The sequence below is a fragment of the Podarcis erhardii genome (genome assembly GCF_964252035.2).
Source record: "Podarcis erhardii genome assembly, chromosome: 1".
In the NCBI taxonomy this organism is placed as follows: domain Eukaryota; kingdom Metazoa; phylum Chordata; class Lepidosauria; order Squamata; family Lacertidae; genus Podarcis; species Podarcis erhardii.
In genome coordinates, this window is record NC_138497.1 from 35,828,453 (window position 1) to 35,851,812 (window position 23,360).

The following is a 23,360-nucleotide window of genomic DNA, read 5'->3' on the forward strand; positions in this document are numbered from 1 at the left end:
TTTAAGGAAAAACCACAGCAATTCAATGCCAGCTTTCATATTGACATACACTGACAATATGAGAAACAAACTGTCTTCTGCTATCAGTCCTAGAGAAACTTTATGTTTTGGGGGAAACTGTGGATATTGTAAAAAGATCTTTTAAAAGGCAGCAAAAAGTTCTTTTAAAAAGCTACTAATATATATATATATATCTCCAAGCTCTTTACAAATAATTTCAACATAACCCCCGAGCATGAATAATACGTTGCCATTAGGGACCATGAAAAGGAAAATGGTCAAAGGAAAATGCTGATAGATGTATTAAAAGAACAGAAGAGGGAAGCAACTCCTGAACTTCCGTAACACATCTAATCAACCAGGCCAGCATTTGCACTGTCAGTGACTCTTGCCAACACCGAGTCTGATGCCATCAGAGATGTAAACACATCCCATTTGTTTTCATATATTACAGTATATTGTGGACAACCTCAAATAAAAAAACTATATACTTGTTTCCCGGGGATACCATTCATGTGCCAAGACTGGCACACCATCAAGTGCAGAGAGATAGGCAAAGCAGAGAAAGCAATCTTGGGATCAGCCCAAGAAATGACTACACAGGAACTGAATGAAAGGAAATGTTGTAGCATGCCAGCTTGGAATTGGGAGACGGCAGGGGAGGGAGAGAAAAAGAATGCAAGAGAGACTAGCTAATTTCAGTTCCAACTACAGCATCCTGATTCTAAGAACTCTTTTTATCATCTAAGAAAATGGAAGATTTGGAAACTAGCCCTGTTTTCATATGGAATGCATATGTTCGTAGCAAGAGGCCTCCCCAAAACGAAAAATAAAACCTATATGGAGAGTTCTTAATGGCTGCCATTTCTCACCAGTTGCATTCCCTACCAGGTGAAATGTAATTCAGTCCAGCAAAGAAGTCTAGGTTACCCCAGGCAAAATGGGAACAAAGCAGTGTGGAGCTTGTGAAGTTCTCTGGCATCCTGACATCAAGAAAACACACAGTGCTTTTACACTCCCCCTACCTCACCTCCCAATCGATTCCTATCCAAATAGAGCCACAAGACTACTTCACTCCTGCTGCAAGAGCAGCACTAGCCTTTAATTAGCACGTAGCAGCTTATTTAGAGGAACTGCAGCTAAACCCAGCAGCAGCAGCTCGCATGGCAAAGATGAGAGTAGCTCCGGCTGCAGTGGCGCTTTTACACGTGTGTTCAGCAGCCTGCAGAGCTTTTTCACAGTTGCCGCTTGCCTCTGCTTCAGGCAAAAGAGAACAGTCAGCACCAGAAGGTGAAAAAGTGAGAGCACAACACAACAAAAACAATACAGCTTTTTGCCAACTGCTGCTATTTTAAGAGGAATAAAGCTTCTGGATCAGATGGGCAGTCTCTGCACCACTACCCTGTAAAGAAAGGACCAGAGCAAGGTCCTGATTTGGCTCTAATAGAGGGATGGGGTCCAACAAAGGCACCAACACACAGCTGCCCCTGTGGTGTTCTATTTATGTCATGAGCTCCTTTAGGAATGCTGCTATAAAAGCGAGACACTTTTCAATCTGTCTGTTGCAAGCAATGTCAGAATTCCACAGGTCTTCAACGAAAGGTTGGACGAGCATGTATTGAGGATGCTTTAAATATTGGATAGCTTGTCTCAGGACAGGCTGAAGTAGATTACATGTAGAACAATTCCAACCTTAATATTTTGAACCCATACAAAACACTTATTTCCATAATAAAAAAAATCCTTCCAATAGCTCCTTAGAGACCAACTAATTTTGTTATTGGTATGAGCTTTCGTGTGCATGCACACTTCTTCAGGTACCATTATTTCCATAGTACTTATTCCATGCTCTCTAACTTTGTTTGGCAATAAGGTTGGAATTGATGGGCTAAAGCACATAGATGCAGACTAGTGCTGGACAAACGGGATGTTCAGAATAAGTCCAGGGGCTGCTTTATAGAGATCTAGACAAATGATTGAAGTGTATCATATTACAAACAACAATACATGTTTTGGTCTAATTCAGAAAACCATTGACTACCCTTATCTGCCATTTATTTCAATTCCACAAAATCCATTCAGTGCCTTAAAAGGGTCAGAATCTGTGTGTTTAAAAACAGAACTCGAGTTTGTGCAACGTGTTCATAGCCCATTAATCAGTTGGTTCCATTGACAGGATCATTATATGTTTGGGGAGAAAGGTTCAGAAGCCTAATTATTTGGCTCGCTGTTGCACCTTCAGTGAAGATATCAAGAGGAACAAGGAAGGATTTTAAGGTGCTGGGGAAATGCCCCACGTGAATGCATTTGAAGGGAAGGAACATCAAGCAGGTGTCACTTACGGAATGCTTTGCCAACTTCTTCTGCAGTCTAGTTTGCCACTGGACAGCTTGCATGACGATGGCTTCCCACCTCCTTTCAAGATTTACAATTATCAGCTGCATTGACTGGTGATCTGCGTTCAGGTTACAGGTATCCTGGTCATTAAGGAGGTGCTGGCACAAACGCAAAACTGAGCCCACGCCTCGGCGTCTCTGTTTAATTTCGCAGCAGAGGGACTGTGGACAGAAGAATGGTCAGTGTCAATGCACTTTATAAGTATAAGTATAGGTATAAGTATAAGTATAATAATTCAGCAGTCACTTGCAGAGTCCAGTGTTGTTGCTGCTTTAAGAATATTATGCAACACCATACCTTATAGCAGGGGTTCCAAAACTGTGGTCCATGGAGCACCAGTTCATGAACTTCATTCAGGTGCTCTGCAGCGCATGAGCATTCAAATTCATATTTGTATTTGTACTGCTTATTTATTATCACCCCTCCTCCCAAAAAGCCCCTCCATGAACAAACCAGGTAGGCAGTCAAGAGCCCCAGCACTTCCCCAGTTCAACAAACAAACAAACAAACAAACAAACAAACAAACAAACAAACAAACAGCATGAGAACTAAACAGCCTCGGCCCTGTATACCTAAAAGAGCGTCACCACCCCCATTGTCCAGCCCGGACATTGAGATCCAGCACTTCTGGCGGTTCCCTCATTGTGAGAAGTGAGGTTACAGGGAACCAGGCAGAGGGCCTTCTTGGTAGTGGCGCCCGCCCTGTGGAACGCCCTCCCTTCAGATGTGAAGGAAATAAGTAGCTATCTTATCTTTAAAAGACAGCTGAAGGCAGCCCCGTTTAGGAAAGTTTTTAATATTTAATGCTGTATTGTTTTTAACATTTGATTGGAAGCCGCCCAGAGTGGCTGTGGCTGGGGAAACTCAGCCAGATGGGCGGGGTATAAATAAACAACAACAACAACAACAACAACAACAACAACAACAACAACAACAACAACAATAATTCATCCCTCTCCTCTCCCAGTTTTCTCACAATGTGCAACAGCCCAGATTTAGCCTTTCCTACAAAGAGAATTTAACACTGCAGCCAATGCTAGAGTAGGAAAAGACAGCAAAATCAATGCAACAGCAAATGTATCTTCCTCCACCACTACCACACACACACACACACACACACACACACACACACACAACTTTCCAGCAGACAGCAAAGCGAGCCAAGAGGAAGCCCCAGCACTTCTTCCCTTCCCCCTTTCCAAAAGGCAAGTTGTCAAACTTATCGAATGCCATAAATACAAGTGTCCAAAAATAAAATAAAATCAGAGGCCCCTTTTGAGCTTGAGGCCCCAGGCCAAATGGTCTTCCCCACCCCTGAGAAGTCCTCTCCATATGAAACACATATAGTACTGAAATTTAGAAACTACCAGTAGAATTTACCAAGACACCTTTTTAAAAGCAACACTGCAAACATATAGGAATATCGAAACACTGCCATATATAAAAGACAAAGGCCTGGCAAAACATGGGACATATTAGGATCAACCAAGGTTCACAAGGCAGGGTACCAGCTTTTGAATTACCGGTACATGCAACTCTTCCCTGGTATGAGTGTTTGTAGGCTCTAATAAAGGTATGATTTCAGCACTTCCACAACTCTTCCACAAAGCAAAACTTTTGAACAGTTCCATATGTTACAGATTTAAATATTTTGAAGTTGATTGCATCAGAAAGATGTGGGATAACAGAGACATTTCAACTTGTAATTCAACCAAGGAAACATTTTCTTTCTTTCTTACAGTTTTAACACACCCGTGTCCCTCTGTTGCAAAAAAAGAACACAAGAAGGGCCCTGCTGGAACAATCCAAAACGCCATCTAGTTCATCATCCGTGTCATGGGCCCTTTGGCTCCATCAGAATCTGGCATGGTTTGGCAGCTCAAGATGAAGACGGTGGAGAAGCAGGTGGAGGGCTGGAAGTGTGGCAACCGGGGATGGAGGTGGGAGGTCCTCCCTGCTAACTGTTGGAACATTTTTGTAGCTTCCATTAAAATATGAACCTCTTGGCCTACTCATGTACCTTGGAATCTTGATTTTTGGACCTTGTGCTTGCTTCTGAGCCTGAATAAAGATCTTTTTCTTACTTGCAAGTTGCATTTTGTTTTTGTTGTGTTTTGGGACCTGAAAATCCTGTTCTTACAGTGACCAGCCAGATGTTTATGGAAAGTCCAAAAGGAGGACCTTAGTTCAGCAGTGTTTGCCCCACTTGTGACCCCCCCCCCAGCAACAGGTATCCAACAATGGAGGTAGAACAAAGCCACCATGACGAGTAGCTAGTTCTCTTTATTCTGATCTGTCTGCTCTATGGCTTCCTTTGTTTCTGTGCTGTTCTGAGCAAATCTGCAGTCAACATTACAGTGTGTTAAGTGCTTTTGAAGAGAGACACCAAGGGGAAAATGCCACCACAAGTGTCTAGGAAGATGTATTCTTCAGCCTAGCCCCCCGCCCCTGCTCCCACACACTGTGTTTCCTTCACTGAGTTGCTGTGGATCTAGTATCTTCTACCATATTAGAGCACGGAAGACTTCTTCACATTCAGGAGCTTACCAGGCAATTTAAATTGTGCACCGTGAAAACATCTGTTTCTCTCTGCAGGATGCTACAGATGAAAGTACATAACCCCATGAGAAAAATCTAAGCTATCACCCTAGCATTTTAGGTTTCCTTTTAGGGAAAATTTGGTAGCAGCGGGGTGGGGGTAGGGAATTACAGTTAATAAGAAAAGCCTTGTGAAAAATATCTGAGCTGTTTAGAGATGCTGGTAACTGAAAAACATGGACTTCTTTGGGTGCAACCTCCTAACTGACACTGCTGTTTCCAAGAGGAAAAGCTAAATATTGCCATTGTTTAAAAATAATAGTAAGATTGCACTTAAATACATTTTCTGCATAAGAAAAGTAGCTCTCCCTCTGAAAGTTTTCTGTTTCCTAACCAGTGGAAAGCTGAATTCCTAAAGCAAAACAATGGTGTTAATGTCTAATATCTATATGTACACATACCTTTTTATGCCTTTGGGTAAAGGGGAAGTTGATTGTTAAACTGAAAGTCTTCAACAAAAAAATATGATTATATCCATAATATAGCTGGATTGCTTACTAATCAGCTTGCACTTCCACAATTTGAGTGTTCTAGCAGTTAACAGATTGCTTATTAATGAACAAGGGTAAACAAGACAATGCAATCTCATTTAAAATGGGTGTTTTAATGCCTAAAAGTATTTGTGTTCAAAATGTTAATCCCAATAAGATGTCATTAGAAGATGTCTTAAAATGATTAAGTGCATTTCATTGTAAAGTAACACTGCACAGTTTATCAGCAGGTGGACATTTTACACAGATGTTCTACTTATTAATAAAATGCGTCCTATAACTGTTTCAATTGCCTTACTCTTATAATAGCCCAAATCCCATTATTTCTGAAATGAGGGAACACTCTCCCCTTAATATCTCTGAATTTTAAGTAAGCTGAATGACAAATTTCAAAACCACTATTTATGCCAAAATATACCCACAAGCTTTATTATTCAGTTTATAGCTGGAGTGCATTTTCTAATGTTCCTTAAACCTGCTTGTATTTACTTTCCTGAAGTGTATTGCTAAAAATTCTCCAGGAACACAAAGGTAATATCAAAGCTAGAAGTGACTGCAACTTCCTCATTCACAAACCCTGCCAGCATTTTATATCACAAATTTGCATACTAGCAAATCAAATGTTGCTTCAACCAATGAAACATTGGTGATACTTCCAAGCTCCCCAATCAACACATGCAAGGCTGTCCCATTCTTCCTAATTTTTCTGCCTTGCACAGGGCTGTGTTCACTTCAGAACTGAAAATGTCGCTAAAGCCTTACTGAGACTGGGACCTCCTGACCTGTAACAAAGCTGCTTGAGGGGATTGTGGGCAAGTGGTTCATAAATGGTTCCAACAAGTGATTTTTTTCTGGGGGGATACAGGGGTACGCATACCCATAAACATTTCGTGAATCTAAGTTTGGCCTCACTGAGGGGCAGTATTTCAATACGAATAGGAAAATGAGAGTACCCCTAAACATTTTTTAAAAAGAATAAAAGCACTGGTTCCAACCAACCAATGCTGTCCATCATCAGCTCCTACTGTGAGTCTTTTCAGAATTAGACACTGGAGAGGCAGAGATACACCTGAGTAAAAAAGTTGCATTCTCACCCGGACATTAGAAGATCAGATATAGAGGTAAATTTGTATTAGACTGCAGCCTAAGGCTGTTTCATAGTCTCTAATACATTGGTCCCTGTACAAAGTCTAGAAATGATTTCTTAGGAGATTGGACAGTGCAGTTAGAAAACTGGGATGTATAGGTTCCATACTAATTCCATGTTCTTTTATGACCAATTATATTGATCACATCTACATCTATAAAATTGACTGTTAATGAAAGCTTTCCATAAGATTCTTGAGCATGTTTCTAATTCTTCCTGCTAGCTTGGTGAGCCCCATGTATTAAAAATTATTGTAGATGCACTCTGTAAATGATGAAAAAATAAAGTTTTCCATTAGAGACTTGAAAAGAACAACTAGCAATAAATTATCTCTCATAATAATAATAATACAATCAAATGTCACATACCAGAAGTGAATGATGGCTTACAATCTTCTAAAGAAAACACTGACAAATCTGGCTGTTTTTTTTAACTGATTCTAAACTTAAAAGAAAACGTTGCCTAAAATAATCGCTGAGCTCAGTTTCTGGTGCTGGAACCTAATCTATATAAAGCTAAATATTCTATAAGCATGCAGTGAAGTGCAAAAAACAGCCACTGAAAAATGACATGATTAAATGGCACAACATGCAATCATTTGCTTTCAATTATATCAATGTATCTTCTTCCTTCCGAGGAGTCAGGCAGAAATATTGTTTTTTAAATGCCTCTATTAAATTGGGCACCAATAATAAAATAGATGAGAGTCCTAATAAGCTCATTTGCGTAACATACATCATACACTACAAAACTATTCTCTCCAAACAGCTTTGCTCATACATTTGTCTCCTGATTGTCATCCATCTTGCCTATATTACAAGGGTGTTTTTAAAGGCATACTGCTGCTTTCATGGCCATTCATTGGAAACCCTTTGTACAACTTTCCTGATTAACCTTAGTGAGGATCTTTGATGCTAATTATGGGTGGGGGGAGTTTGGCTATAATACACTTGCTGTCAGATTTTATTAGGGTGACGGTCGAAGGAAAATCTCAGACGGACATTTTGGAAAGATCATCTAATTGCAAGTCAGAAACATAGAATGACAGTTTAAAATAGATTATGAGTTCTTTCAAAATAGGGCACTGGTTCCCTTCATTTAAAAACAATACCTTTTATACTATTATCCACCCAATTGCTGCAATGAGCATGTCCCTTGCCAATATTCCTTTTTAAGAGTGTGGCATCTCACTGACAAGTTTGGAAATGGCATGTGACATTTATTATTAAAAATATCCACACTTCTAATAAATAACTTATTTTCCTTTTCACTCTACTTACATGTGAAAAATACAAGTGCCATCAAACAAATTTCTTTTAAGTACGTTTCGATTGTTTAGGAAATTCTGCTTGACTCATTGGTATGCAACCTGAGTGACTTTGGCATAACTACTCCTGTCAAATTATGGGCTTTGAAATATACATACAAATACATTATCTTTAAATTACTTGAAAACAATTAAATTTCTCGCATTGCTAGCCAATGAGTAGCACCTGTATTATTCCAGCTTGACTCCAGCAGTACAGTATAATAAATAAGTTAAATAATAAGCGCAGAATTTATGCCTCTTTACATGTTTTTTGTCTATAAAGCTATGATTATCTAAGCATGACATTTTTTAATTTCTTGGGTTAAGTACTTTAAAAAATGTTTGTTCTTTTAAAAATGTAGTTCAGGGTGCTGCTATTTAATCCCTGTTCCTGTGTAATTAGTAATGCATAGTATACTTCTTTTCCTAAATTAAAAACACTATTAAAATTCCAGTCATATAAAACAATATGAAAATTAAGTTATTCTGAAAGGAAATTATAATAGGTTACAGATTGCTTATATCATTACTGAAATGCTGGCATCTATCACAATGTCTCCCTGGAATAAAAAATGTGGGTTTGGCAATAATCTCTTAAAACATAGCCATTATTTTAAAGCTTCTGCTATCCCAAGTCGAAACTAGCTGGCAGATACAGGAAGATTTTAGGAGAATGGAAAGTATTGGGATAAGGGATTAAAAAAACAACAACTATTTAGATCCATCTTGCTACTTGATAAACAAATTGTATGTATTGTTCTACCAGGTGTAACATTCCAGTTTTCTCCACAGGATTTTTTAAATAAAATTAATATTTGGTAGTCATTGTACTGTTTCTGATATCTGCAAAAAACCTTTTTTGTTTAAGCAAGGTGGGTGGCGCTGTGGGTTAAACCCACAGGTCGGCAGTTCGAATCCCCGTGACGGGGTGAGCTCCCGTTGCTCGGTCCCTGCTCCTGCCAACCTAGCAGTTCAAAAGCACGTCAAAAAGTGCAAGTAGATAAATAGGTACCGCTCCGGCGGGAAGGTAAATGGCGTTTCCGTGTGCTGCTCTGGTTCGCCAGAAGCGGTTTAGTCATGCTGGCCACATGACCCAGAAGCTGTACGCGGCTTCCTCGGCCAATAAAGTGAGATGAGCGCCGCAACCCCAGAGTCGGCCACGACTGGACCTAACGGTCAGGGTTCCCTTTACCTTTACCTACTCAGACATGTAATTTCATTATGTACATTTGCTTTAAAACTGTTGATTTTATCTATTTTTAAATTTGTGTCTTCTTGTTTTTAAATTTTGACTCTAACAGTATGTTCTTATGGATACCTTTTATTGTTTTATGAGGTTTTTCTGATTAAACAGTCTATAAAACTTGTTAAATAAAAAATAAAAATAAAATTATGTTCCTCTCACCACATGACAGGACAATATAGAAAAATGGCTTGCCTAGTGACTAGACTTACTACTTAACAGTCATCTTTAAACCCCTTGGCATTGCACAGTAAGCAATCTCACATTGACATAACTGCTATAATAAGTAATTTCAAAATTTGAAATGCTTGAATTTTCTTGATTCAGAGTAAAGTGAATTTTATTTCAAATATTTCTGCATGACTGCAAGTGACCATAAACACCTTGCCTTGCTTTGAAGATATTGTTGGAGAGCTGGACTCACCAGGCATGTTATCAAGATTCCCTGATTCTGGGAGTCAACTGGAAATAAGAGAATGGAGATCACTAAACAGTTTCTACTTTTTCATGAGAGGGCTAGAGAAAGGAGCCTTCAGTCAAAGAGTTTATTAGTAGGAACTGCAGGCTATTACTGTGTAGAGGTCAGTGACCCTTTCCCTTACCTGAAACATTTTGGAGATGGCAGGATGTGACCTTCATCTAGAAGCAAACATGCAACTGTTGACTGGTTCGCCACTCCCATTGTTCTCAGCAGCCTGTACCATTACCAGGAGCATTTAACTAGTCCACAACCACATATGGTGCTGGTTGAAGCATCTCCTGCCTTCACTGCTGCCCTCCAACTTCTCTCTGTGTGTGTTGATGTTCAATCTGCCTGCTCAATGGGACCACATGCCCTCAGCAGGGTAGAGTCAGGTGTTATCAACATACCAGTGATGCTGCAGTACAAATCTCCAGATGACTTTTCCTTATGATTCCATGTTGATGTCAAAAATCATGGCGGGGAGTGGGAGGAACATGAACTCTTGTGCTTTCCCATAAGCTAGTGGCCATGAGAGATGTCCTGCCCTTCCCACACCATGGTCTGAAAACATTTGTCCAGGAAATACCAGAATCATTGTAAAACCAAGCTTTCTATGCTCAGCCCAGACAAGTGAACCAGAAGAATATGACAACTGCTGAGAGGTCCAGGAGAACTAAAAAAGTAGTAGTCCCTGTGACCATCCTCTGACTGAAAGAGTGTCTCCACCCCCATCGTTCAGCCCGGACACTGAGGTCCACCTCCGAGGGCCTTCTGGTGGTTCCCTCACTGCGAGATGTGAGGTTACAGGGAACCAAGCAGAGGGCGTTCTCGGTAGTGGTGCCTGCCCTGTGGAACACCCTCTCATCAAGGAAATAAAACAACTGCCTGACTTTTAGAAGACATCTGAAGGCAGCCCTGTTTAGGGAAGTTTTTAATATTTGATGTTTTATTCTGTTTTTGATCTGTTTTTAATTAGGAGCCGCCCAGAGCGGTTGGGGAAACCCAGCGGGAAGGGCAGGATATAAATAATAATGATAATGATAATAATAATAATAATTGTCATCCACTAGAGCAACCAAGGCTCCTTCTGTCCTAAAACCAGGCCTAAAACCAGACTTGAATGGATCAAAATAAGAGGCATCATCCAAAACCACCTGGAGCTGAGATGCTACCACTTATCCCAGCACTGTGTATTATAAGTGGCAGGTAGAAGGGTCTTTCACTTCATCAGTTGCCTTATTAATTAAATAATTGTTTCATCCTTTATTTCCACAGCAAGTTATAGTAAGGCTACCAGATTTTTTTCCAATGAATCTTCAATGAATTTTCAACTTCAATGGATTTTGTATGGGACTAATTTGTAAGTCTGGGGACTGTCCCCAGGAAATGGGGATATCTGGTAACCTTACGTTATAGCATCTAAATCATTACCTGGTTGGGTGGCTGAGATAGCTTCGGATTCAAGGAATCCCAGCTGTTTCCCTGTTCTAACTCAACCTGCCCACAAACTTGCTGCTGACCCGTTTTCTCCCCCCGCCCCCCACAATCAGCATTGGAATCTGTTGGGCCAGGGCATTGGAGGTTTCTCTGACCTGACATTAGATATCTGTGCCTGACATTGGAGAGGGAGACCTGATATATTGTATGGTCTTTGGGGCACCTTTCCAGGAGCCTTAGCATTGCAGCCTTAACCTTCAGAATGTCATCAGAATTTTTTGGTGTGGGGTTTTTTTGTTTTGTTTTGTTTTGTTTTGATGCACTGCACGCTCATATAAACTATTTGTGATGTGTGCTGATTCTTGTTGCTAGTGCTAAAAGATAAAACTTTTAGTGATAAAAAATTTTAATGATAAAACTTTATAGCATATAGTTTATTATTGCTGCATCCTGTTTTATTAGTTTACTGCTTCCTTTTGATCTGTTTATATGGTTAGACTATAGGGACAATTAGGTCTAAAAATGAATGTGCAGGGATGCTTTTGCAGTTGGGTGGTCAGCCAGCTGTGATTCATTTAAAGAGTCTCAGGGACACTTCAAATGCTACATGTTAGTGAAGAACATGGGTAGGCAAACTAAGGCCCGGGGGCTGGATCCAGCCCAATCGCCTTCTAAATCCGGTCCGTGGACAGTCTTGGAATCAGTGTGCTTTTACATGAGTAGAATGTGTCCTTTTATTTAAAATGCATCTCTGGGTTATTTGTGGGACATAGGAATTTGTTCACCCCCCCCAAAAAAATAGTCCGGCCCCCCACAAGGTCTGAGGGACAGTGGACCGGCCCCCTGCTGAAAAAGTTTGCTGACCCCTGGTGAAGAAGGAAGTCTGGGAAACCATAGACAAATATGAAAGACTGACAGACATGCAGGCACCTATCTTTTCCTGTACTTGTTAAGTTTTAAAAACTGTTTTTAATATTGTATTTTACAATATTGTAACCCACCCTGGGACTTCAGAGTGAAGGGTGGGGAATAAACAACAACAATAACAACAAAAATGAACCTGCTTTAAGTCTAAGATGTGCTGGCATTCCTATTACGTGACAAGTTATGAGCCCCCCCCCCACTTAAAGTGATTCATATCTCAGTGTACTGAAAAATTAGATTGGTGTGATTTAAAACAGAGTGTGTGTTCATGCGTTTGTCTCAAAAAAGTGGTTATGTGAATATGCCACAGATGAAGTTAAATTCCACCTCAGTCACCTTCTTTGAAGTCAAGGCATATTGAGGGATTTGATCCAAGTCATACTCAGAGTACAGCCAATGAAATTAGCAGACTTAATTGATGTCAGTAGTTCTACAATGAGTATGACTAATGTTGGGTATCATCCACAGTTGTAATCAAGATGCAGATTGGCTACTGTAACTCTATCCACACTGGCATATTGACTATGGTATAGGAAGCATTGTCTGCGCTGCAACAGTTAACAGGGCAACTCGACTCATATCGCAAAGGGACATCTCAGTGCTTGCTTGCTAGATCTGACAGCTCAAAAAGAGGACATGACTGTATCAAAAAAAGGTGTTGTCATAGCACAAAGCATAGGAACACAGAGCTGCTTGCTCCCTCCCCCATTTCCCTCTTATGTATGCTAAACTTATGCAACAGTAATTCATGACTTTAGTTCCTAAAATCACACAATGAGTCTTCATTAAGCTGGATGTTGTATACGGAATTCAGCAATGAATACAATGAGACAGTTATAAGGAGTTAAGACGTAAGGCTGGAATTATTCCGATCCTTGTAAATGCTTATGTACAGAAAGATTTATCCGTAAAATTAAGTTCTACGATTGAAAAAAGCAGCGTCTCCATACAAATGTGCCGGAAGTCTTTACAGTGCTCCAAAATTCTTTGTTGTTTTTGCTGCAACACAGACTAACATGGCTACAAATGGAAAGAAATGTGTGCCTGGCACATGGGCTTAAGACATACACTTGCTTAATATTTTAGTTTACTCTAAAAAGCAGCCCTAGTACCAATGCTGTGTTGTTGTTGTTGTGTGTGTGTTTTATTACCTTAAAGTATTGCAGTTGTTTCTCAGCATTCATTGTTCCTTCGCTTTCTTGCCTCAGACAGGAATTGAAGATAAAAAGCTCGGTATCTCTCAGCCACCCTTTCAGCTCTTTGATCCTGACCTCCAGCTGCCTTACCAGGCTTCCGCTTTCAGGCGAAAGCAGGTCACGTGCGCCTAGCCCACTGTGTCCTACCATTGTGTCTTGCATCTTCTCTCCTAGGGTTTTCTAATGCAACAGAGAAAGAAACCGTAGATTAATCTTACGTTCCAAAGCATACACACCTGATACCTGACCATCTATATCATTAACTCTATATAACCAATATTACAATTGCTTTTGTATGTTATTTACAGTGCAATCCTACGCATGTCTACTCAAAAGTAAGCCCTTTGGAGATTAGTGGTGTTTACAAGAAAACAGGTATAGAATTGTAGATTAAGCATCTTATTCTGGGTGGACACAGGCAACCCCTTAGCTAACCTATATAACTTCTTGATAATCCAGTTGTATGAGTCGATAAAGGTAAAGGTAAAGGGACCCCTGACCATTAGGTCCAGTCGTGACCGACTCTGGGGTTGCGGCGCTCATCTCGCTTTATTGGCCGAGGGAGCCGGCGTACAGCTTCTGGGTCATGTGGCCAGCATGACTAAGCCGCTTCTGGTGAACCAGAGCAGCGCACGGAAACACCGTTTACCTTCCCCTGGAGCGGTACCTATTTATCTACTTGCACTTTGACGTGCTTTTGAACTGCTAGGTTGGCAGGAGCTGGGACCAAACAACGGGAGTCCATAGAGAGAACTAAATTAACATGGGATGAGTACTCTCACTCAAAGGTAGTTTGGTCAGGAATATTAGCCTGACCAAGTTTTAGCAAGAATTCTGCACCATATAGGGTGCATTTGTGTGGTCAAATGGTCATTGCAACCCATGCTCTGCTATCTTAATATATGACAAAAGACTTCATTTGGATTTGTCCGACGGCTTGTAAGATTCTTTGGCTTGGATCAGCATAGAATTCCTGCTTTCTCCTTCCTACTGCAGATCCCTTTCACCCCTGAACAGCCACTCCCAAGGGTTGGAAGACCTTCCAAAGTGGTGTGGGATGTGCTGTAGGTGGCTGCAGCACTAGGGAACAACAGGTGAAAATTGGAAAACCACACAAGTGCTGTCCCTGCAAAAGCATTTTGTATCTAAGACTGCAATCCTAACCCCCCTGGGACTAAGACTATTGAATTCAATAGGATTTATTTCTGAGTAGACATGGTTGGATTTGGGCTGTTTAAGCTGATAATTTCTTAGCAGCACATATAAACAAGACGTTGCAAATTGTTTAGTGACGATGACTTCACTTGGCATTAATCTGAGTTTGATGTAATTGGTGGGGATATGAGCAGGTGGAAGAAGGAATTTTTAGGAGAGGAGTCCTTTCCTTCTGTAGGGCACTTTGGAACTGAGAAGTTGCCATTGGGTTAATATTATATGTAGCTGCAATATAATGTGTAGCTTAGTTCTGCACATATAGAGTCATTGGAGTCTTCGGTAGTTACTGGCAATTTTGGATCGAGTTGAAACACTATTATGGTCATACCTTGGTTGTTGAATGCCCTGGAACTTGGACGTTTCGGCTCCCAAACGCCGCAAACCCGGAAGTGATTGTTCTGGTTTGCAAACGTTCTTTCAGAACCTGAACGTCTGATGGGGCTTCCGCAGCTTCTGATTGGCTGCAGGAGCTTCCTGCAGCCAATCAAAAGCCACAATTTGGTTTCCGAATGTTTTGGAAGTCGAACGGACTTCCAGAACGGATTCCATTTGACTTCCAAGGTACAACTGTATTCTCATATGGATGTAAGTTTGTTGCCAACGCAGCCCTAAGCAACTGTTTCATTAATGCCATGATTCCCACTTGGAAAGCAGGGCCTTCCTCCTCTCCTCTTCCTCCTCTTGCACACAAGTTTCACCCTCCACAAATCTGCTCCTAAAGGTTGGGGGAGGAGGGGGAAGTCCTGTCGCACAAGTTGAAATCCTTGCGCTAATGGAATGATTACTTAGCCCCACATTAGATACAAGTCATAGTATTTTGCAGGTATCTCCTCATACTATCCACAGATCCCCTGGTTTATGAGGATGTTAAAATGGAGGACATGGGAGCGTAGCAAAGTAGAGTGCAGCTGGCACTCACCTTGTGCCAAAGCTGGCTAACTGTGGCCTTGATCATTTTAAAACAGCTGTGTCAAGACAATGATGTTACAAAAGAAAATTTTCATCTTTGCTGTCATTGCATATGCAAAGCAGAGTCTGGCACAGTTTTTTTGTGTGTGTTGTGAGTAAGTGAAGTCTGGTGCAGATTTTATGCACCTGATTGACTATTTTTTTCTTTGCTTACTGTAATAAATTTGTTATTTATTTTGCAGATAAAATTGCTTGCCTTTAGCTCGACTTGGAGCTAGCTTAGATAATAGCTGGAATATGAGGTAAAGGGTCAGTTTTCCTTTGTTTTGTTTTGCCTACAGAGGGAAGAGGTTATGACTGTTACGTGTTGGGGCTGTGCGAGCAATTACTTTGGAACAGGACCTACGTCTGCCAAGGAGGCAGATTCTTATCTGGCTGCATTAATCAATACATCTCAAAAGGATGGCAGGGTTAGGATTAGCTCCGTTCAAGTCAGTGGGATGGCTGTGAACTAAGTGTGTTGATAATTTACAGCCTTAAAATAAGCTTTGAAACACACACTGAATTAAATCAACAGATACTCATCTATTCTAAAGCATTGTGTAAACAGTGTGTTGGGTAGATCATAACAGAGGAAAACAACATATTCTTGGCAACACCCTTCTATTTTGATGGTTCAAATATTGATAATTTGAAGGCTCTCAGTGGAATCCAGTTTTAGCTATTGTTTTTATGCTGTAACAAAAGTAGCAGCAGGAGGTGAAATCAATGCCCTTGGAGGGTAGGGTCACAAAAAAGAATTTATTGCCACTTTTTTGTTCTGGAACAGTTTGCAATCATAAATTCTTCATAAACAGAATACTTCAGAGAATGGTCCGTCTTCATAAATATACGACAGAGGACATCAATTTCATTTAATTCACAATTTGTGTCAGCACAGCAGATGCCAATGCCTGCCTTGATAGGGTTGTTTAATATGCAATTGAGACAGAGTAATATTCAGCACAGGGGACAAAATTTCACAGATTAAACTGTACGCACCACTGACATTTCATTCTAATGTATTTCCATTCCACACTGTTCACCTTAGATGAAAGTAATATTAAAAACCATATCTCTCTATTTTACCATTGTTAGAAGTTAAAATCCTTGTCTTAAATTTTTTTCCATGCCAATTAAAATGTAATCATGCCAATTAAAACAGTATGCCTAGTGTTGTTAGTTTCTGCAGAGTTTTGTAAATTAAATTAAAGAAAACTCAATCAGAAACTTCTTATTATACATGAAATTTCATTTAAGAGGAAAAAAACAACTTTTGGATAAATGTAGAAATTAATTTGAGAAAGTGATATAGAATTGCATCTTGATCTTAACATGCAAAAAAAGAAAGGGTCTTTGAAATCCATTTTAAATGTCAGGGTAATGTTTTATTTATGTTTAAAAAATCTGATTACTGGGTGATGGGGAAAAGTTGATTAGTTGGTCATCCAGCTGATCATCTACGATACAACAGTACGCAGAAGTTTAGCATTGTGCTTGAAGTTAAGTTGATCAAACACTCAACAAGATACCAAAAGAGATGATTCCATATGCCTAGGGGGATTTGAGCCTGAGGGCGCTTCTATACTTTCACTTGGCCCGTATTTTTAATGGCTTGTGCCCCAATTAATTCCCCCATGTCTGAGAGCTTTTTATACTGGCCTCTGGCTTTGCCATAGGTTCCTTGCGGACATCCGATCTGGCTAGAGGCACAGAAAATCTGAAGAGAAATTTAGCCCTCTTGATAAACCAATTTTGGAAGGGCTCGTGAACAGCTTTCTTTAAAGTTTACACGGGTCTGCGGGCAGAGGGGCGGTCTCCTCGCTTCTCCTTTCTGTCCACCCCATCCCCTGTCAGTTTTTCATTACGGACTGTTGAACTGTACATTTCTGGTTGATATTGCCTTGGCTTGGACATGGGGTTTTCCTCTCATTCCCCAAATAACCCTGTTGTGGGGACGGGGGTGGGGAGAGAAAGTTCACACCTATATTCTGATTGTATGACATCTCTGCATAACACAAAACCTGTCCTCTAAAAAGTAAAAGGACCTGGCATCTGCACGCAATGAAGAGGGAAGGGAGAAAGAAGGACCAAGCTCAGAGCACCTTTAGCAACCTCTCCTAACAACAGGAAGAGATGAGGAGGCAACAAGTCCTGAAGGCCTAGAGCAGGGGTAGGCAACCTAAGGCCGACAGAGGGATCTCTGCTGGAGTGAACTGGCCCAGGTGAGGTAAACCTTGCTGATTCCTGGCCTAGAGCATCCTTAGCAACCCCTCTTAGCTATACAGTAGCTGCTTTGAGAGCTCTGGGAAGCACAGAGGGCAGAGCAAGGCAGATACTCACAGACAAAGCACAACCCAAGAGTGGGCAAAGAAACATGGGTTTTCTGAAGAGGGCTCCAAGTTAAAAAAATATAAAATGTTAATTTTTCAGTTTGATTATTGTGCATTTTTTGTTTTCTTTTTTCTTTTCTTTTCTTTTTCTTTCTCTCTCTCTCTCTTTATTTACATAACATACATCTATTCTAGATTTTTTGACAATTTGATTATGTATATTGTAATACTGATCTTAAGTCTAGAAATATCTAATGTAAGATTAGTTGGTTTTTTGTTTGGCTTTTGTATATAAAGTTTGTTTAATAAATATTTTTTAAAATAGAAAATGCACAAGGCATGGGCCCACTGAACACAGGCAGAATTAGGGGAACACAGCTAGTTTGATCACACTGGGCATGGAACCTTGGGGTTGCCGCAAGTACGATGTAGAATGGAAGGCAAAGGGTGATGGGGTGCTGAATTTTGCCGTCGCGCTGGGTGCCACTGAAATTTGAGACCCCAAGGTCTGCACTAAGTCAACATTTTGCTGGCAAGTGTGGATGAACTCAGTCTTTCAGGAACCAGCCACCTTCCATGTCACATGGCAAACCACTTTTGAAATGGAAAGGGCTTCTGTGCACACAGTTCCTTCTGAGGGTATATGTGCGCAAGCTGGAAGTCCACTTCTGTGCATGCATTACCCTCTCTAAAGCAATGCATTTTCCTAAAAATCACATATTTAGACTAAGGAAGGGATGGGGAACCTATGGCCCTTCAGTTGTTGTTTCACTATGACTACAACCTATTCCTGATCATTCGCCATGTTGGCTCAGTTAAGGGGAGCTGAATTCATCAACAGCTGGAGGGACACATGTTGCAATCTTTTTATAGCGTGCTAATCTATTACCTCTATTAAAAATACTCCTTATGCCTGAATTATTATTATTTATTATTTATGCAGGATTCATTATTGTTTATTGTTTAAAATATCACATTCTCATTATTATTATTTCACTCGATTATTATTTAAGCCATTTTGGCACCTTTGATTATGAATGAAAACAATTAAGAAAACAAATGGATAGTCGAAATAATCTAATGCACAACAATGCTTCTTGCATCATGCATTAGTGGTGTCTGGGTAAGAGAATCACTATGCTGCATCTTTTCCCAGATTCTTGTATCTCATGTTTGGCTGAGACTGAACTCATCATAGCATGAAATGAATTATGGGAAACTTATTTTGTTGTTTTTGTCAAATACGAGCTGAATACAGCAGAATGAAACTTACCCAGACTGCATTCTTACTCAGATCCAGGACTTCAGATTTGTACTAAATTTGCATATTTGTTTTTCAGCCATCAGTGTGACCTGAAATATGTAGTGACATCCCCACTTTTCATCTTAAGGGTATAGTAAATAGTTAAAGAGTAGATGTCTCTAACATGTACCTTCAGAATAAATTCTATTAACATTCACTCAAGCATGACAGTCAGTGTATATCAGATATACTGTATTAGAGTTGACTTGGTGCATACCCATAATACATGGCATATTTTACTTACATTTTTTTCTGCATTAAAGAACTAAAATTATTAAAGTCAGACAAGAGACAAGCAGGGAATAAAAAAATCAACAGACAAGGGAAATACTATGTGTGTATTTTTTTTGTAATAGCATGAGTGGCTTGTTTGAAATGTATGTAGTGAATTGAATGAAAGAGATATTTGTGCTTCAAATTAGAAATCAGGCAGACAGCATACTTCAAGACATAAAAAGTACACACAACCCACGAACAGTAATAAAAATGCAAATACCCCAAGCAGTTCCCATTTTTCATTAATTGAATCCACTTTTTCAAGGAGATCGCTGGGTAGTAAAACACCACTTCTCTTCAAAGCTTCAACTTTACTCAGCAATTCCATCTTTTTGGGGTGTCTGATTGACATTTCTACACTGTACCTCTAAAATGAGAATTAAAAAAAAGTTGAGTTAGCTATTGAAAAAGAAAAAAGAGTCAATTAGCATGTAATCTGAAAAAGCAAGATGCTTAAATACGGTGGCAATCTCTTCTGTTAATATTGTATATTGATATGGCTCCTAAGTGATTTTTAACACTAGGCTAACAAAATATTAGTCATTGTCATAGACATGGGCTGGCGAGGGTCTCCTACCTGCATCAACAATCTGCTTCAACAGTGTCCTTGGATGCATCAATTTAGCTTCTCCCTTTCAAATCATGCCAGGGAGAAAATGGCAACTGTTCACTTGCACCAAAGAAAGAAAATGAGTGCAGGGAGGAGCACCTTTGGGACAGGACCTGAATGTTCTCCAGTCCCTTGAAACCCCAGTATTTGGAGTAAAGTAGATTTTGTCATGCCCCCTAATAAGCTTTCCATTTGCAATCTGTTTCCTTGGCTGGAATCCAAAGAGAGATTTTAGAGTGGTATTTCCCAACCTTGTAGCCCTCTAGATATTTTGGACTACAAATTCCATAAACCCTGTGGCTGTGCTGGCTTGGTTGAAAACAGTGCTTTCCCCCCTAGAAAAATAGGTGCTGGTAATCACTGTGAAGTTGTTACAAGAAGTGCCACACTTTTTAAAAACAACAAAAGAGGTTCCGGTACTGCGTACCCTTTGAATATGAAAAAAGCACTGGTTGAAAACATCAAGAGGGCACCAGATTGTGGAAAGCATTTTGGCCCATAGATCTCATTTCATATAAGAATCTCCCATGGGAAGTGCTCTGAGATTAACAAATGGTTGCTAAGTGATACTGTGGATAGGGAGGGCTCAGTTGCTGTCTGAGAAAATCAAACCAAAGTTGGTTACAGCATGGTACTGATCATGCCAATCCCAATAAGGGACAGTGGGATATTCCTGCACTGCATTGGGTTGGACTAGAAGATCCTCAGGGTCCCTTCCAACTCTACAAGTCTATGAAGAACTAGCTGTGCACTTATTTCAATCTTAGCTTTTGTCTGAGAGAATCCAATAAGGGCCTATGACCCCCAAGTGACCCCCAAGTCATCATCTGCATATAATGGCTCTTGGTTCTATTTCTTGGTCACACTAGAATGTGAGAAAGAGGGAGAATCCAGGAACTGGTTGGTTGATTGGTTGGTCAACACAGTATTATTCAATATCGAGCCCTCAGATTCGTTGGACTACACCTCCTATCATTGCACATCCCTTACAGGGATGGTGTATATTGGAGTCCCGCAATATTTGGGGGCACAAGGCTGACAAAGGCACATTTTGCTCTGCCTTTCCTACAGGGCTAGCAATAAAAGGAAATGCAAATTCGATAGAGAGAAAAACCAAATGCAGAAAATATCCTATATGCAATTGTTTGAAACAAAATAAAACATAAAACATCATCATTAAAAACCACCAGCAGAAAACATTCACAGTAAAACCAACTGCGAAACAAAACAATATAATGAAAGGTAATTAAGAGTCAAAGGCTTTCCTAAGAAAGGAATTGTTTGCCATTTGGCTGAAAGCCAGGAAAGAGGGGACAAGATTAGCTTCTCTCAGGAGGGAGTTCCACAACCTAAGCAGGGGTTCCAAGATGGCATTCTCCAGATGGACAAACAGGAGAAATGGACAGAACCAAAGGCGGGTCAGGGGCTGCCGCTTGCTGTGAGAGACGGGAGAGAAAAACCACAGCCCTCCTTCTGTGGCTCCCAGTGGCAGTGGCAACACGGGGAGAGCAGGAAGGCTTGAAAGCCCATCCCAACCTTCTCATTTGCAGTCCACCTGCTGGGGCCAAGGAAAGAAAGCTGATTTGGGGTGATCTGTGAGGGAGGAGGTGGGTTTGGCGTGATCTCTGAGGAGAGGTGATCTCAGACTCATAATACATTGACCACTACAACAAGAAATGGGTGAAGAAAGAGGCTTGCATACTGCAAGGGACCTCTGGGCAGTGCAAGAAAGAGCCATAACTCAGTAGTGGAGAAACACATTGCACCCACTCCATGTCCTCTGGGAAGGCCTGAGCTTTCCAGGTCTCGGAGGAGAACAGGTTGCATCCCCTATTAAGTATAGAACTTAATATTTTCACAATAGTACTGAGTAGAAGCTATTATTTATATGATGGAAAGGAAACATATTTACTCAGGGTCAGGGACACTGTTGGGCTTGAAGGGACTGGGCAGGGTTAGCCTGACAGATTTTTGCTGCCTCAAATGGCATCCACCCCACCCCCAAATTGAGGTGCATAGTATCACAAGACTTGGTAAATTATTCTGGCAGCTGAAGCAGAAAATGCCTCTTCCTAGCAGTAAAAATTTAATGCTGGATGTGGTGCAACACTAAGGAAAAATTTCTCCCCACTCCTACCATGCAACCCCAATCTATCCTGGGTTTTCCCCAACCCTCTGCAGTAGATTTGGGGTGATGGCACAGGGGTCACAAGGGGCAGGGGGAATCCTGTCGTGCCAGCACTAATCCTTGCACTAGTGCAACTATTTAGTTGCAAACACTTCACAAGAAGAATAAAAACATAACAATTTGCTGCTCTTTTCTGACACCTCAAATTAGCTGCCTGGGGTGACCAACTTGCTTTGCCTTGGGATATGGCTAATCCTAGGGCTGGCTTGTTTTATGGTGTGTGTGTGTGTGTGTGTGTGTGTGTGTGTGTTTTCCGCTTTTGCCAACAGTCCTGCTAATCACAGCCAGTTTAGTTTGTCTCATAGAACTCCTGCGTGGGCTCTCTCCCCCCCACTTTTCCTCACACTTCTTCCTGTTCTATATTTAAAATGGGCTTCAAGAAACAGTGCCAATATGTATTTGAATACTAGTATGAAGCACAATTATCCCAAAAGCATTTAGAAGGCCTACATAAATCACACGTAGCTATTAGCAAATTGCATGCTAAACATTATGCTTCCTTCCCTTGAAACTCATTGAAGTAAGCTACTACTGTTGCTGTTGCAAGGGAGGGTGGGCGGTGTTGAAAAAGGCTAACTCTAACAAAGTCAGACTACAATAAAGAATGTTTAAAACATGGGTGCTTTTACCAGATCCATGAACAGTACTCTGACAAAACAAAACAAAACAAAACAAAAAACTACAATTCGAGAGTACTTAACAGAAAACAAGAAAGGTGTGAAATCACTGTTTCAGCTAATAGATCCCCGGCATTTGCATGAATATGTTTGCATATTGTTAGTTTCATATTTTAATCTTTCATTTGCACTGCACATGAACACCATTTATATTTTGCCAACTTCAAATATTAGTCATTTGTGGATCACAGAGCAAAATGTTTTAAATGAGGTGATTTAACGCATTACTCATTATTAATGAACACTGATCAGGTGTTGGTGTATCCAAAATAAGCATGAATATGCATAGCAAGCAAGCAAGGGATTGTCTAGATTTATACCAGGAAGTTGTCTTTCTGATATGTGAAAAGAAACCAGGAGATGTCGTTTCTCATAACGTGCGTTAACAAGAGGCAATCAGGTTTGGAATTATGGGACTGGATCACACAGCAGATAACCGTTTCCCTTGGCTAAAATTGCCAACAAGTACGCTTGTTGGCTCTATATGATTGCCTTTTCAGCTGGAAAGGGTGACTAGAGGAGATTACAATCTGCTTTATGTAATCTGATTTCTATTTAAAGATGATATAGCTGAAAAGGATTTACATAATTATTTCTGTAAGTAT

At 40.4% G+C, this 23,360-nt stretch overlaps 1 protein-coding gene and 1 long non-coding RNA gene across 4 annotated transcripts in view; one reads left to right on the plus strand and one right to left on the minus strand.

Moving 5' to 3' along the window:
• The window catches only part of LOC309345740, a 55,552-nt gene extending 51,065 nt beyond the window's left edge, over positions 1 to 4,487 (plus strand). Inside the window, exon 2 of the long non-coding RNA XR_014158359.1 lies at positions 4,139 to 4,487. This is a non-coding gene — a long non-coding RNA (uncharacterized lncRNA). The remainder of the gene's footprint in view (positions 1 to 4,138) is intronic.
• Positions 1 to 23,360, minus strand: part of AKAP6 (A-kinase anchoring protein 6) — a 239,361-nt gene that overhangs the window by 22,506 nt on the left and 193,495 nt on the right. For all 3 annotated transcript variants that reach the window (XM_081857580.1, XM_081857579.1, XM_081857578.1), the window contains exons 10-12: positions 19,501 to 19,647; positions 13,161 to 13,385; positions 2,343 to 2,558 (exon numbers count right to left, since the gene is read on the minus strand). In XM_081857580.1, coding sequence (XP_081713706.1) covers positions 2,343 to 2,558; positions 13,161 to 13,385; positions 19,501 to 19,647 — 588 coding nt within the window. The remainder of the gene's footprint in view (positions 1 to 2,342; positions 2,559 to 13,160; positions 13,386 to 19,500; positions 19,648 to 23,360) is intronic.